Raw genomic sequence first — 16,661 nt, 5'->3', positions numbered from 1 at the left:
AGGAGTTAAGGTAGCATTTGCTGTAGTTTAAGACAAGTTGTCTGCTTACGAGACAGCTGAGAGGCACTGTATCGAGCGTGGTTTACTGTGTGTTACAAGAGGAGCAGAATCATCAATGTGATCAGTAAAACATTTTCTGGTGGGGAAAGGCTCAGCTGAGAGGCCAAACTGCCTGACAAAATTCATGAGGATGAAAGCTAAGAAGTCAGTAGGTGATGCAAACACTCAGACATACTGTACAACGACATAAAGAGTAAATTAGCAGCATAGTGAAGCAAGATGTAATAGATAGTATTTTATTTTAAAAGAGAAATTGAGAAGCACTCCAAAAATTTTTTTCCATCTAGTCAATCAAGCTTACGTGATGCTCTTTAAAATAAATCATTTTAAAGACAAAGTAATACAGACAGAATATGAGATCCAAAACAAACAAAACAATTATTCAGATTCAGAAGAGATTCAACTTAAAAAAAAGTGTCCATAAAATTCCTAAGCTCAACCCGACTCGCCAACAAAAAGTTGTACAAAACATTTAAGTACTTCACAAAATACATAACCTTACAAAATGTTTTTTTTTATATTTTTTTTTTAACTTTTTTAAAATCACTGTAAAATATTGGCTGGTATTATAGCAAGAAACCAGGATTTTTTATGTGGAATAAAAATGACAGAATGGGCTTCTGCATTTTTTACATCAGTATTATTTCACATATGTCATGAATGTTTGATCAAGTCCTCCACTGCGGGTGTTACTGGCCTGATGGGGCCTCTGACTGGTGTATTGCACATGGCTGCTCCTCTTCAACCTCTCCTCATGACCAGCTTATGTGCTGAGGTGAAGATGCACACTGGTGGCCATGGTAACCAGCAGCACCACACCATTGAGATGCAGTCTGTCCTGAGGCACCCACATGTCATTCTCAGGTGGGAACCAAGGCATAAACCATATTTTAAACAGCCCCCATTCCCCACTGGGCTGACTTAAAAACAATGCACTGCAGTTCACAGACCTCCGTTAAACTAATTCACTCCAATGTCTTTCTGTCTATGACATATTATCAACAAATGTTGCTCCCATTTTGCAAATATAAAAAGAATTTGGTTCCATTTAACAGGTCCTCCACTGCAAAAAAGCCCTCAGTATCGGGGGAGAAGATTTCAAGAATCCAGGTTACAGTACAGATCCACGTTGAATCGCATTGAAACATGCATGTTTTTCTGTTGATGTCTTCAAGCTCATCTCTCCCCTACCGACGTGCCTACCTGCCTACCTACCAACTAAGACCCAGCCCTCACGGCTTTCCCGTCACACTTAAGTACACATGTACCATATCGCCTCTTGACAAGACTGAGTGGATTCGATTCAGTTCTACACATTCAAAGACCGTCATACATTAGCACCTTTGACCAACAACGCACAGGAACCCATCTACTGTATCTATCTTCTCAGGACCGCACAGGAGATCTGCCTGTGACAAATGATTGTTGTTTTTTGTCTAAAGATCATGATCCTCTCATTCTAAGCATTAGAGAATGACGAACTGTAGACAGCGAGTGATGGAACAATGACAAGAAGAAACAAACTTAATTCACAGCTGTAATATTGTTCGCTGACAATAAGCTTAACAGCAATCTCAAATTCGCTAACCAAGAGCTTTGCATTTGTTAAGGGATCAGTGGGAGATACTGTTAGAGCATGTAAACAGAAGGCAGTTGGGTTTGAGAGTGTGATGAGCTCCTTCCAATAGCCTGAGGTTTGCTCTATTCTTTAGACCGCTCATGATCAGATACGATGGTTCAAACCAGAGCCGAACACACAAGGCTTAAGGACGCCTTCCACCTCCAGAACATCGCTCTATCCTTCCTTAATATTTACCTGTGCTGCAGAAAAACAACAAAATACAACTTAAAATAAACTCTAGGCACTGTTGATTTCCAAGGCTTTTTGTTGCAGATAGAGAAGAAAAATGTTAGAAAACAAACACTTAAAAATAAGAATCAGAAAGTGATGGTTTCTGCATACCAAACACTTAGAATTCTCCTCCATTTAAATATAGCGGGGTCCTCCAGTCTAGTCCTCCAACACAACCCAACAGACTAGCAGCTCTAAGTCCTGTAGTGGAGTGGCTGTATGGATTTGGACAGTCAGTGTCTAAAGGATGTGTGGTGAAGTTCTCAAGGTAAATGTCATATCAGTCTCAAGCCTGTCTTTCACCCTCCCTTCCCTTCCAATAAACCAAAAACCAGCTCTCACTCAGGCCATAATTTTCTGGGGGATCTCTATGGAAGCCTTGAGGAAGATGGAGTTGTCTCTGACATAGTTCCTCTTCTTGATCTCTTCGTGGGAGATGAACTTGGGGTAGCCAAAGCCCAGGGTGCTCTCGTCCAGCGAGTTGCGGGTGCTGCATGGCTTCTGGAAGTTCTTCCAGTTGGGGTCAGGATTGAAGGTCTCTGTAATGTGTTGGGGCTTGGACAGCGACGGGTCGCTCTGGTCCATGATGGAGAAAGTCACCTTGTAGGAGAAGGGCCACTCAAGCAGGTTGTCGTACTCCCCTGGCAGTACCCGGATGTAGATGGACAGGTGCGAGCCCTCCCCACTGCCGTTACCATTGAGAAACGCAGACACCTGCAACTTGTAGCCATAGCGATGGGTATAGAAGGGTGGGCTGAAGAACTCATGGTTGTTCCGGAGCTTGGCCTCCTGGAGTTTCCGGGAGTAGTCGCTGAGCTTCCAGATGAGCACTCCATCGTTGCTGACTGACAGCTCCTCCATCTCCCTCCGCAGCTCCAGGATCTCCTGCCGCTGGCGCCCCACCAGGCTGCACATCATGGTCAGGTGGGACTTGGTTGTGTCCTCCAGATGACGACCGATCGCTAGTTTTGGGCACTGCAAGGAGAGAGGAGAGACTGGTTAGGTAGAGGTCACTGTGTGTAGCAAGGAGGGTGAAACTCTGTATAGTACAAACTCTGTATAGAAATGTGTTGTGTTTAATAATGTGGTACAGTATGCACATCACACTAGATTGTTTTGTCTGTTTGAGTTTCACATGCAAGCCTCCTACAGTAAGTGAATGTTGTCTGTCTGCTGATCAGCTGCTCTTTTGGGAGCCCTGCCATACACATTTGTGTTTGGTGTACTGAACATCTGCACTCTTGGTTGTACTCTCTCGCCTGATGCCTTCATGGTCAGGGAGAGAGTCATTTATGCATTTGTCAGACCATGTGCATTGCTTTGCACTGAGCTTTCCAAACTCACTCCCATTTCAAATTGAAGGACAGAAGCTGACAACACAAAGCATGAAGCCTGTTTTCTTTGACTCTGGGAGCTTGCCACATTTTCTCAGATTGACGTCAGTTTCAAAAATAGACAAAAATACGCTGTCAGAGCGGAGGAGAAGTGTGACTCTCATTAAAATAGAGCCTAGAGGCAGGACGGGCAGACAGTGATGTATGTTGGAGACAATCATCGCTTTGGACATAAGTTACTGGGTTTCAACGCCAACCGGAGCATGAAGCATAATAATCCAAATATAATTTTGGAAACATGCACAAAAAACAACCCGAGAGTGGAAAAATTATAAAACCTGACGTCAATAAAGCAGTGGGCAGTAATGAAAAATCTAACTATGCCTCTTGCAAGAAGCTAAAATCAATGTTCTTCTCTTTGAGGGTCTGAAGTAATAAAAAGCAGCTAGATTGCAGCAGGTCAGCCTTACCCTGTGTTTGCAGCCAGCATCTTTGAAGGGGCAGAGGATGAGGGCACTGCCACAGTTCTCCTTCACGTGATTGGCCAAGTCCTCCCGGGCAATGTTGGGGGTCCCACACTGGTTTGGGCATGCAACTGGAAAACGAGGGCAGTGGTACTGATGGTTCTGTAGGGCAGAAAAAAAGATACATTTATTATTTCATTTATTACATTATGTACTTTACACAGCAGATTCAGTGTGAGTAATTAAAAAATGTTGTGTATCATATTGAACAAATGGCTGTCTATTAAAATGTATGAATGGGATAAACAAGTTGATTATGGAGCTGATGTCTGCATCATAAAGCATGTGCTCTGAGAGGGAGACATGATGAATAAACTGTGGGTATGAGAGAAGAGGAGAGTGGGAGTGGCTGGCCGGCTGCTGGGCCTGAGGACAGGATGTGTGCAGAGACAGGTGCTGCCGGAGGTGGGCGCAGCCAGCACAAACAGCAGCAAGCACACACTGCGGGCTGGCACAGAGAAGTGAGCACCATGAAAGCCAGTGTTCATGCAGCCATGGGCCCAGTGCCATCCTGCTCTACAGAAACTGAGAACCCTCCTTCATCCACGACAGACTGCACTGTTCTTTCATCACACACAGTCAAACAGGGGAAGGACTCATAAAAACCCTCCAGAATAAACCTTCAAAACACTTCATTTTCACAGGTCTGAGTTTGGGCACTAATTTAGGTCTAGCCTTCCAATACAAATACTACATTGATGGGAAAGAAAATGTACCCATTAATCACGTGATGACAAATGTGATTGTAAAACAAGACACGCAGGAGAATGTAGGGAAGGAAGAAGTCCTAGAGCTTGTTCGGTCAGAGGAGGTGTGTTGGTGTTGTTGACTAACCTGGATGGTGTCGAAGACAAACTCCTTGCCACAGTACTTGCAGGGCTGCGTGCGTTTCGGACACTCAGCCAGACTGTGCTGGGACAGGAGCCGACGCATCATCCGTGCGCCACACTTATTCTCACAGTACACACTCTCCTGGGGACAAATACCCTGGTGGTTCTGGGAGAAAAGACAGGACACACAAACAGGTCACAACACAGCAGTGACATCACAACCCGCAAAACTACCAAGCTTTCAGTGCAGTTCATCATAATTGTGACTTGTTTCAAGAAGCTAGGTGTATGTCACACGTCCCTACTTCACAGGAGAGGCATTTTAATGTATTTTGAAACATTTTATGAAAATGTGTTTTATTGGCAGAAATGCCTTCTGGAACATGTGAACTTTCATGTGCCTTAATAACACACTTGTATTCCATCTGTAAATACGAATACAATGGTTAAATTGCTAGCCTAGTTGGTTTAGCCACAGAAAAAGTCATGAACCTTCCTGCTAGCCATGATTAGCTGAGATAATGGATGGGCTGGACATGCCGAGAGATTAGTTTGTATTGGTCTGCCATGTAGCATTGTTCTGTCTATAACATGAGCTGCTCAGTATGTGTAGATAATCCTTGCTACTGTGGATTTTTTTTAATGATATCATAGAGAACTGCAAAAGTGTTGCTACTGCTCTCAACATTGTTTCCCTGAATTTAACATTGAACCTAGTTGGTTAGCTTTAGCTACCTGCAGATTCATACATGGTGGCTAGCTATGAGTGGGGCTAAGGCTTAAAAAAAAAAATTTTTTTTTTAAATGTAATAAAAAAATAAATGCATGAAATGAAAAGTATGTATTCACTACTGTAAGTTGCTCTGGATAAGAGCGTCTGCTAAATGACTAAAATGTAAAAGAAAATGTAAATGTAGAGGGTGTGAACGATGCTGAATGGGTGTAGACAAAGAAGAGCTCTCCAGTAGGTCCAGTAGGTGTAACAAAACATTCAAGGGCCATTTTCTAAAAAAGTGGTGTTACAAGTTTATCAACTTTCAAAGCAGAATTACCTTCCCATTGTTCCTCAACTGCAGTGTATGATATACCATTTACTAGTTTGCAGTGTCTACTTTTATACAATGTAAAAAATCCAATTTCAAATTTTGCTACATAAGACCGAATCGAGGTGGTGGGTCACAATTGGTCAGATAAAAAAGTAATTGGTATACATCAATTTTATGATCCCATTGCCACTGAAAATGAACAAATAATTATTCTATAAAAAGCTTGAGCCATGGTGGAAAGGCCACATTGGGCCTGTATAAAACAGAAAGGCCACATTGGGCCTTTCTGTAAGAGGGTCAGCATGTAAACAGTAACAGAGGTGTTAGTTAGAGGGAGAGAGGCTAACTTTAACCCTGACTCACTACTTCTCCTGGACTGAGAGAAAAACACACAGTATGAAATGTGCACAGTTTTACCTCTCTCCCCTCACGCCAACACACATTCTTTCTGAATACACTGCCACCTTCGAAAGCGAGTGTCATTTACATACTGGGCATTCTGGTGTAGACACTAAAAAGATTGTTATTCACTCAGTGAAAAATGTGGCCTTAACCAGGTTGTTTACTTGTAAGTGCTACCCTGTAAAAATATTGAAATAAAATTAAAAGTAGGTCTCTGCTTATTGTTGTTGTTTACCTCATAGGCCTCCCCGGTGAACTCGCTGCCGCAGAACTCGCACTTGACCTTGCGCTTGGGGCAGTCGTGCTGCAGGTGGTCGGGCAGGTCACGGCGTGTCAGCTTGATGGAGCAGCGGTTGGGGCAGGGGATCACATTGAAGGCGCAGGTGGAGAAGTGGCCCTGAGGGAGACGGAGGGAGGGGGGAGAGAGGAATGTGTCAGCAGCCAGACACGCTCTCTCAGCCTGCATTTAGCATTTAGCCAGGCTTCAGCTAGCAGATAACACAACACGACACACTGGAGGCAGGAGACACAGGGCTTTGGTCACAAAGGTGGTGGCTTAGACAGGATGAGCAAGGTAGAGGATGAGATACTGTAGAGAGATAGAAGGGTAAAACAAACCAAAAAAAGGTAAGAAAGCCAGGCAGGCAGCTACTGACCTGGAGCTGCATCATCTGTCCGGTCCAGCGACAGCCCTCCTCACTGTGGATGCAGCGGATGGGCAGAGCCAGGATCTGCTGCTCTAGCTCTGGGTCAGGGTAGATCTGTAGCCATGACACAACCATGAGGACGTGATCAGCACTGGCTCACACTGGGATAGATACGGTCTTGCCCAGCCTATCTCCTGTTTCTGTAGCATGAGGCAGGTTGATGTACAAGTACACCCCCTGGACAGGAAGCTAGTCTGCCGCAGGGCCCCAATACATCTCCTTAATGCTGATTGCAAAGCAGAGGCATCGGGTCACACTGGGTTAACTGCAGTATAAACCCTGGATGGTGTGGTTATGCTATGGGGACAGAGTGGGGGAATAGTGGCCGCACCGATGGCAACACCCAAACTAATCTAGTGTGTGACCAAGTAAGACAAAGGGTGTTTCCAGCAGTCTAGTAATGATTATCATGTTGATGCCTAACTAAGTGTATTACTAATACAATGAAGCCTTGACAAAGAGGGTCTGAGTGACCAGCAGCCAAACAGCAGAAGAGGAAGTTCAAAGTACTAGTCATGGACATGTGACATGAATGACGAATGAATCAGCCCCACAGGAATATTAGGAATAACAATTAAACTTCTGTGAACACAAGAATATATACTGCAATGTTTATGGAATTATAGTTCATGAAATGTTGAAAACATCAGAGAGAATTAGAGTGAGGGAGAGAGAGAGAGAACACCCCATAGTCACTGATCAGGATGAGGTCCTTCTCTATCCAATCAAGCCAAATCCGCTCCCTACAGGACAGTATCCTCTGTGAGGCCACACAACACCCATGTGAGGCCACACACAACCCATGTGAGGCAGCACTGCATGCATCTCTGTTCCTATGGTGCCCAGGCTGCCTTTGTCACATGAGGAGAAAAGGAACTTCCTCAAAATGTCAAAGCTGTCCCTAAAAACAAATAACAGCTCAACTGTAGTCACACGCCGTCATACAAGAGGCGGTCTCTTTCTCTATAGGCTATGAGTCAAAACATTGAGATACTATGGTTTTACCATAGCCTAAATATTATTTATACATAAATAAGTACACTGTAAATGTTTATGGTCTTGGTACCCTATTAGAACTGTAAAAGTCAGAATTGTAAAAGGTAAATGTGCAGTGGAATTAAAAAGGGTCCAGTGAATAATACATTAGAACCAAAAGCAGATCTGAGGTAAAACTTTTCACTCTCACTTGGCAGCCTTTATTGGTCCAGTAACTTACACAAACTGTTATGTCATCGCAAATAAAAGCTGTGTGCTACAGTAGTTTAACTAGTGAGGATGAATTATATATTACATTAACCATGCTGTAATGAACACTGCCTTCAAATACCCAAAATATATAGCACAGAAGAGTCTTGTCATCTGAAAAGAGCACAGTACTATGGCAGATAATTGGTGTGTGTGTTGGTGTGTGAGCAGCCTGTGATGTGTGTGTTGTGTTTCAGGTTGGGTACTATGACAGCAACAAATAAAGAATAGGCTATCTGTGCAAATGGACCAATAAAGCAACTATTGTGCTACAGAACAGCACTGTCTCTTACAATCTACTGCAGCATGTACCGCAGCATAATAATGCATGATGAGTGATTGAAGCAGATAACCGCAATACTATTTCCTACTGGAAGTCACATGCGCTGAGCCAAGATGACAAAGAAACCAAATCCTCTAAAGTAAACCTTAACGTTCCCTCATTGTTCCTGCCTGGGAGTCTGCGGGGGACTGCAATAAAGACCTTTTAATAACATAGGCCCTGGCGGATCAGGGAACTAAAGCTCTTTGGAGTGCTAACTTCGACTTTGTCTGTCTGCGTTTTGGAAGAGTCAGTCAGCTGCAGTCTCACAGCAGAACCCATCCCTTTATATTACTGACATTCTGCTTCCTCTCTGACAACAGGGACATATTTGAATGACATGTTGCACTGCCTGGGTGAAATTAGAGCATTATTAGAATTGAGTTGTGTTCAGGGGAGGGCAAGGACAGGGACATAGCGTAATGAGCTGTACCCAGGGAGCTGGACTGTGTCCCAAATGGCACCCTATTCCCTATATACTGCACTAGTTTTGATCAGGGCTCACAGGGTTCTGGTCAACAGAAGTCAATAGGGAGTAGGGTGCCAATTGGGATGCATCCCTAGTCACCAGCAGGGGGTAATTCACAGGTGACTGGAAGGCTATGAAGGCATCAGTAAATAACAGTGTCTGACAGATGTACAATGAGCACGTCCTCACTGTGGGGACCCGTGTACTGCTTCTTTGTCGTGACTACAGTCTCCATAAGTGCTTCGCTAGCAGTCACAGCTCAGCACCCACTGACCTCACACTCACCACCTCATTGGATTACTGCCTCTGAACTCCTAACACACTTTAGCATGCTAATGTTCTAGTATAGAGCATGATGGGCCTACTGTATGGGCAATTCTTTCATTCATGGCAAAACTAGCCAGTGAGACTGTACAGTAACTGAGATGATGAATTAGTGACCAATGGTGTTTTTATTGCTTTGTTAAGTGTTAAGCTTGGGGTCTCTCATGCACAGAGCAGAATTAAGTCCTTATCCTTTCGCTGCACACTGTGGCACAATGGAGAAATCAAGTTTGTAAGAGAGTGATTCTTTTATTATGAAGAGACTGCCACCATATTTTCCCCCCAGTACAATCTGATTAAATGCTTAAAAGAAAAGATGGAGTAAAAAGCCAAAAGTTGAATTAAAGAGATTTAGATGTGGTATTCTTTCAGTGGAACCCGGATGAAGAGGTTTAGGAGAGCTACTCTTTTAGTGATTTGAAGATCAACCCAATACCCTGCTTTTCTCCAGCAATGCAATAGTTAAAACATTTAAACACAACCTTTGACTTTGGCTGCTAGACAGGAGAGTGTTTTTACCACTCTCCAGCCGCTCTCCGACTGAGTAATCATGTCTGCTCATTTGTTTTTCATGGGTACTGTATTAAACTCTAAAACTTCCATGTCCACAGTAGTGTGCGAAGGTTTTGTGCATTGAGAAACGGACCGCCATCAAACCTGACATTCCAAGAGGAATGAGTAGCCTGTGGTCCTTCATTAGCACAATTAGTGGGCCTATACTAGGATGGCTAGCTAGCTGCCTGAGCCCTCTGTCTGTCTGTTCGTCTAAGGGTCTGGGGCAAGGGACATGGTGACTCACGTGTCCATGCGGTGTCTCAAATGGGACCCTATTCCCTATATAGTCCACTACTTTTGGTCTAAATAGTGCACTATATAGGGAATATAGTACCATTTGGGTCACAGCCCTTCCGATTCACATTTAAAATAAGGCCTCATCTCAGCCTGACTAGGACATTCATAATCAGTGTGTTGTATGGGTAGCCCAGAGACATCAGAAAGTGAGGGTGAATTATGTTGATTGGGGCATGGTTGTAGGCTTAACTATGGTTGTAGGCTAAAGTATTGCTTAACTGGCACACAGATCATATTCAAACTTGAATACGCATGTGAGAAAGTGGGTAAGAGGGTTTTAACCGTACCTTGGCATAGTCCAGGGGCAGCTGGTCCTCTGGGCACTTGAAGACCCCCTCACTGTAAGACACAAGGAGGAAAAGACACGTTAGTTGCCTTCAAAAGCATCACCACCCCCATCTCTGCTCTCACACACCCATCTTAACCACACTGCACTGTACAATAAAGCCAGATGAGTTTCTGAGCCACTAGCTTTTATGTAGTTGCCCTTTCATCTTCCCTCCCTCTAGGGATTTATTTCCACAAATTCACAGTTTTATTACTGGAGAGGAAAAGAGAACACATTAGAACCTGAACTGTCTATCCATAATACATTAAGGGCTTCTCTCGCTCGCTCGCTCGCCCCCGCCCCTCTCTCTCTCTCATGTCAAAGGTGTTCATTTTTACCCCTCTTTTTGAAGGCAGGGGGATGACAAACTGAGTGTGTGTGAAGCGGCTGAAGAGGGCGGTAAGCCTGGTCTTTGTACCCTCCCTCAGGAAATATTGATTGCTGGTTTGCCAGTGAGGCTGGTGGCATGTCTGGGCGACTAGCTGCTGCCTCTCTTTGTTCCTCCCTTCCTCCCTCCTTCCAACAGCAATAAAACCCAAAATAAGATCTGAGATCTCTGGGTTTATCACACAGGCAGCGCCACAAAAAAACTAATTCCCTGCCCTGATTTAGAGGCCTTTTACCAAGGGGCCAGATGAGATGGGTGGCCCTCAGGTAACAACGCAGCACGTCCCCAGTCCTGATGTCACCATGAAATATTCACTCTGGTAAATAACGGAGATGACGTCACTGCAGTATTATAGGCAGTCAGGCAGGCAGTGGGCTTACTGCGTGCTGAGCCCATAGATCTACTGTACAGCAAAGCCAGTCAATCAGTGACACAAAGAGCAACTTTAAAAAGGCCATCAGTGGCTGATCCCCTGAGATGCATTAGGGCTCAAACATACCAATAGCGTTTGCCTGCCGAGAGTACTCGCAAACTGACTGCAAACTGATTTTACATGTAGAATCGCGTGACAATGTCGCCAGTCAGATGTCAACAGCGCGCTGAACGATCGGTAGACGAACGGGAAATCCACATTCGGTGCGATGTGTGCACCCTTTAAAGAGATGTGTCGGTAGTGTAGTGGTGGGCTGCTTGGCTGCAGGCCCCCTGCTGAGCCATAGGGGTGGCTGGGTCAGGGATCAGGGGGATCTAGAGGGTCAGTCAGTCAGTGACATGAGGACGTACATCCCTTTCCTCGTGGCCCAGTGCACATACATGAGATCGCAATGTCATTATCATAGGCCGCAGCCAGACAGGCATCTTGTTGCAACAATGGCCACATTGATAGAGGTACTGTAACACGAATGGTGAAATGCTCCTTTGCTTTGCATACATTTTCATTGCCCACGGGTGTGAGAGAGACTAAAATAACCTCAGTGTTTTGGGTTAAAGCAACAAGGCCCTGAAGCTCCATCTGTCCTACTACCATGTACGAGCTAAACAACAGAAAGACATCTTTTAATGAACAAACTTCTCCTGACCTCTCCATTCTCTAAAGTACAGTAATAGATTAATGGGAAAACAAACAGCCCGAAGGGGGCAGGGAGGGTAGTGGTCTCTGCTCCCAGGGTCCTACAATGGGTTCTTCCCAAATTGCACCCTATTCCCTATGTAGTGCACTACTTTTGCACTATTTAGGGAATAGGTTGCCATTTGGGATGCATACAATGTGCCTATTGACCAGGGCCCTTGTTACCCTGTAGTCTAGTTGGCCTCAATGTCACCTGACAGAGCCTGAGGCCCCTGGGAGTGGACCAGAGACCCAGGGCCATGTGATGTTGGGACACATGATCAATGATCACCCTGCACTTTGCCCTGGCTGGAATGCCTGGCCTGTCTCCCCAGCTGCTGTGGAATCAGCTGCACACAGAACAACAGACCAGAGGGATGACGGGGAGATGGAGGTGTGTTTAATGCATTATGAGGCAGCGGTAACTCCAGTCCATTAGGGTCACTTTGTCAGCAGGAAAGCAATTAATAAACAACAATGCGGCTTTAAAAAACCCCATTATTGATCACCAGGGGAGAGAGCCCAGTCAGCAGAACATCTCCTATGTACTGTGAAATCATTTACTCATCTCCGTCATTAGAGCCTCATCTATTTGATGTTGATGATGCGTTTTAGAGCCACAGGGCCGGACTGCATGACGCAGAGCTGTGGGCTACATCCCAAACAACACCCTACATACTGCACTATTTTTTACCAGGGCCCACAAAAGTAGTGCACTGTATAGGGAATAGGCGGCCATTTGGGACGTGGGGCTGTGTAGTGACTCTTTCCCCATATAGAGGAAGGAAATAGAAACAGAGAGAAAGGTGCTCCTTGCTGGACTAGACAGGGGAGATGTAAGCAGTGCAGGAAAGCAGGGTTTACAGCTAAAGGAGCTACCCGACCAGCTCCTCTGCTCTACCTGACACAGAGGCAGACAGGCGAAAAGAGCATCGTCACAGGCTGTCAGGATGATTCCCTCCCTGCTTCGCAGAGAAAGTCCTGCAGCCACGCATTCATCTGCTTGGCCCGCTGTTCATAATGCTACCCGACTCTCCAGCCAGCTTGTTTGTGAATGCACATTAGCAGAGAGAGGTGGGGGCATTGGAATAATAATAGCTTCTATACAAGTCTTCCCCTTCTCTTGACAAACCATTTCTATGACTACTTGAAGGCCTCCTTACAGTGGAGTAAGATTGCACTAATTACCGTTCAATGCCCTTGACTACTTCAATGCCCACTTCCAATCACTCAGCACTGTGCGGCTGTGAGAGGATAAACTATATTGTGACACTGAAAAAAGGGAAAAGTCCTTTGCATACATACAGTACAGCCTGGTCACCCGCAGGGTCCTTGCACCCTGTCCACTTGACTCACAAACCAACAACACTACTGATAGCAACAGCTTCACTGCAACTAGGACACAGTTTCATGGGAGAGAAATATGTGCCTACTAGGATACACAGGGCAGAGGTAACAGTGCCTGACTTGTACAAGTCAATGATTATACAGAGTGAGAGGCTGATAAACAACAAACTAACCAATCACTTATGTTGGGAAAGCACTGCAGACAGAACAGCTCAGTAACCACATACATGGAACTCTATTCCACATCAAGTAACTCATGCAAGCAGTAAAATTAGAATAAAAAAAATAGATACAAATACACCTTATGGAGCAGCGGGGACTGTGAAGCAGCACAAACATAAGCACAGACACATGCATACACACACACACACACACACACGTGATATAATACACCACTTTACACACTTGTACACATGGATTTAGTGTTGCAGATATGTGGTAGTGGAGTAGGAGCCTGAGGGCACACACTTAGTGTTGTAATGCTTTTAGAATTGTATAACTGCCTTCATTTTGCTGGAACCCATGTAGAATGGGGATCCATAATAAATACAAATAGCGTGTTTAATATAATCAGCACATTAAAATGTCAATGGGTTCCCATCCTTTCCCTGTCTCTCATACTGTGAGAGTAGCCTAGGCTCCACAGCTGTTGTGCTGCAGCACAGGGAGGCCAACATCAGATCCAGCAGGCCCCTGGACCAAAACAGCAGAAGGCCAGGTGAGTATGCCCCACAGCTAATTACATGTTCAAAATCACCCCACTTATTTGGATAGACAACAGCCTTCTCCCCAGCTCTAATTAGGGTCATTTCCCAATTTCCCTCCATGAGTGAAAGTCCCCCCCCCCCCAGCATCACCCTAGTATTTCCCTGGAACATCCCCCATCCCCCACTCCCCAGACACTAATTGCACCCCATCTCTTGCCCTCAAAACCTCTTGTAGGCCCTGAGAGCAGATTAAACAGCAATCCATTGAGCCCAGTGATAGTGATGAGGACTGAAGGTCACCCTCCATATGCCTCCTGATAGGCAGATGGCCACTGAGAAGAACAAGACAAAGCCCCCAGGTTTGGTTGGCCTGCAGAAGACTGCAAACGGCCTGTCAGAGACAGTGCAGTACAGCCATCACACACAGAGAAAGAGGAGATGGCTCCTGATGGCTGCTACCTCACCGACTGAGGCCTAAGAATGACCCTGAAGCCTGATCTCTTGACTACCAGGGAGACCCCTGACCCTATGTTTACAATAATAGAGGGCATGGCTGTGGAGAGCTAAACAAACGCCTCTCAGAGGAGTTTCTGAGAGTTCTGGAAAGCAGGACGTCTACAACACATTAACGTCCAAAAGACAGTTTTACTATTACCGTGAGAGGTTGTATGCATCCCAAATGGTACATTATTAACTAAATCGTGCACTACTTTTGACCAGGACCCATAGGTCATTTGGGACTCAGAAGAGGTCCTTTCAAACTCGGAGATCTCATCAAGAAAATTGACTGGGTCGTCTGGCTAGTAACTGTATCAGGCCTGGCTTGCTGGTCTTCTCTGGAAGCTTACTCTGAGGTTTTATGTTCATCTTCATGCCAAATCTTTTCAAGTAAAGAAGTGGATTAACTATGCTACACAAACAAGATCTTAAATGCCATCAGTTCCCTTTATTCAGGCTTCCTGGCTTTCAGTCTCCCAGCTGATCCCAATTCCATGCTTCTGCTGCCAGAATGTTGGGAGAAAACAGGAATCTTGTTTCATCTCAGCAGGAGTTCCCTTAATCTCCCAAATCCAACAGTTTTTTGAATGTGTATATGAATGTGTGTGTATATGAATGTGTGTGTATATGTATATGAATGTGTATGTGTGTGTTACAACTCACATCAAATTATCAGCCTGTAGTTTCCAACAGTAATGAGACTGTCATTATAACTGCCCTTTACAAGCCCGTTGACAGACTAGCCTCCTGTCCAGGAGGTGTACTTGTACATCAAGCTGCCTCACGCTACAGAAACACAACCCTAAAGGCCATTCTGTCTCGGACAATATAATATATACACAATAAACCTATCCTATGCAATGCTGAAGGGGAGAAGATTTTAACACTTGCCAGTTAAATGAAATGACCGGTCGTCAACTACATGTTCTGTTGTTTTTACGATGCCCAGTAGTAGCATTTAGAGATAATTAAAGGACTCTCATGTAAAGATAAAGAGCCTCCAACACATTTGACAAAATACCTTCTTATTTATAGAAGAGGCAAATGAGATTAGAGAAGTGATCCAAAGTACAGTCCATATCCACATGAGTGAAGAGGTTTGTAGGACAGTGGAGGGAGAGATGGCGGGAGAGTCATTAGGCAGTGACCGGGTGAAGGAATGCCCCCTAGCCAAAGAACAGTCAGAATGTGCTTCCCAAATGGCACCCTATTCCCTATAGTGCACTATTTTTGGCTAGCTATTCCCTATAGTGCACTATTTGTGGCTAGAGGCCTATAAACCCTGGTCAAAATAAGTGCACGATATAGGGCATAGTGTGCCATTTCTTTTGACACAATCAGAGGGATCTCCTGGATGAGGAAGGAGGTGGAGGACATGGGGTGAAGCAGGTGTTTCTGTCTATGGAACCCGATACGATGGGAGGGTAATGTTCCCTGCTCCCGCTAAATGCTGACTCAGTTTACAGCCTGGACAAAGGCAGGGGCAGCATCCCAAATGGCTGCCTATTCCCTACATAGCACACTACTTTTGACCTGGACCCATATGAGAACACAGGGAGGCTCACCTCAGCCTTCTTCTTTGTCCCTGGGAGGAGAAAGAACTACCTACACTTTCTCTATGCATGAATGACATCACCGGTTAACTCCTCACTACCTGACTGGTTCAGAGAATTCTGGAGTTTAGTTTACTGTAGCATGACGACTTGTGCGAAATTTCACACTTCTGAAAATGAATCAGAGATGAGTTAAACAGAGTTCAAGAGGATTATGTCGTGCAGAAACCCATGACCTTTGATAGGCCAATCATATCCTTAGGGTTTTTGGGATAAATCCAAACATACAGTTGGCTACAGTACTTTATGTGCAGCAAGGAAGCATGTTTGAATCAACATGCTGTGAAGTTTATTTTGGTTTCATTTAGTTGAGTACATACTCCTTGTTATGTTTTGACTTTTTTTAATCAGGGTTTGATTGACTGAGGCACAGAGGACATGCTTGTACAGCAAATTTACATTTACATTTTAGTCATTTAGCAGACGCTCTTATCCAGAGCGACTTACAGTATTTTTAAAATGTTTTTACATTTATTTTATTTTTTATTTTTTGTAATTTGCTTGTTTTTTTGTAATGTAATTTGTAAAATCATATCTGACTCACATCATTGGTATTTGCAATGTCCATGTCCAGTCAGTGACAGCTTAATGTGAACTGACCATGTCTGACTATCAGTTGATGTCAACAAGACTTGATTCAGCTTTATAGGTATTAGGCCTAGTTCCTCAAGATCCAGTTTGGATCCACACACTACATTTTCTGTA

The 16,661-nt window shown here is 44.5% G+C and overlaps 1 protein-coding gene across 2 annotated transcripts in view; it reads right to left on the bottom strand.

Moving 5' to 3' along the window:
* Window positions 1–280: 280 nt before the first annotated feature.
* Window positions 281–16,661, bottom strand: part of LOC106581191 (TNF receptor-associated factor 4) — a 42,384-nt gene continuing 26,003 nt past the window's right edge. For both annotated transcript variants that reach the window (XM_045703773.1, XM_014163086.2), the window contains exons 2-7: window positions 10,255–10,306; window positions 6,705–6,809; window positions 6,284–6,445; window positions 4,605–4,766; window positions 3,717–3,872; window positions 281–2,887 (exon numbers count right to left, since the gene is read on the bottom strand). In XM_045703773.1, the coding sequence (XP_045559729.1) occupies window positions 2,255–2,887; window positions 3,717–3,872; window positions 4,605–4,766; window positions 6,284–6,445; window positions 6,705–6,809; window positions 10,255–10,306 (1,270 nt within the window). In that variant the 3' untranslated portion in view covers window positions 281–2,254. The remainder of the gene's footprint in view (window positions 2,888–3,716; window positions 3,873–4,604; window positions 4,767–6,283; window positions 6,446–6,704; window positions 6,810–10,254; window positions 10,307–16,661) is intronic.

Source organism: Salmo salar, chromosome ssa20 (genome assembly GCF_905237065.1).
Source record: "Salmo salar chromosome ssa20, Ssal_v3.1, whole genome shotgun sequence".
NCBI lineage: Eukaryota > Metazoa > Chordata > Actinopteri > Salmoniformes > Salmonidae > Salmo > Salmo salar.
The sequence above is the reverse complement of the archived record's forward strand: the minus strand, read 5'-3'. Positions and strand labels throughout refer to the sequence as shown.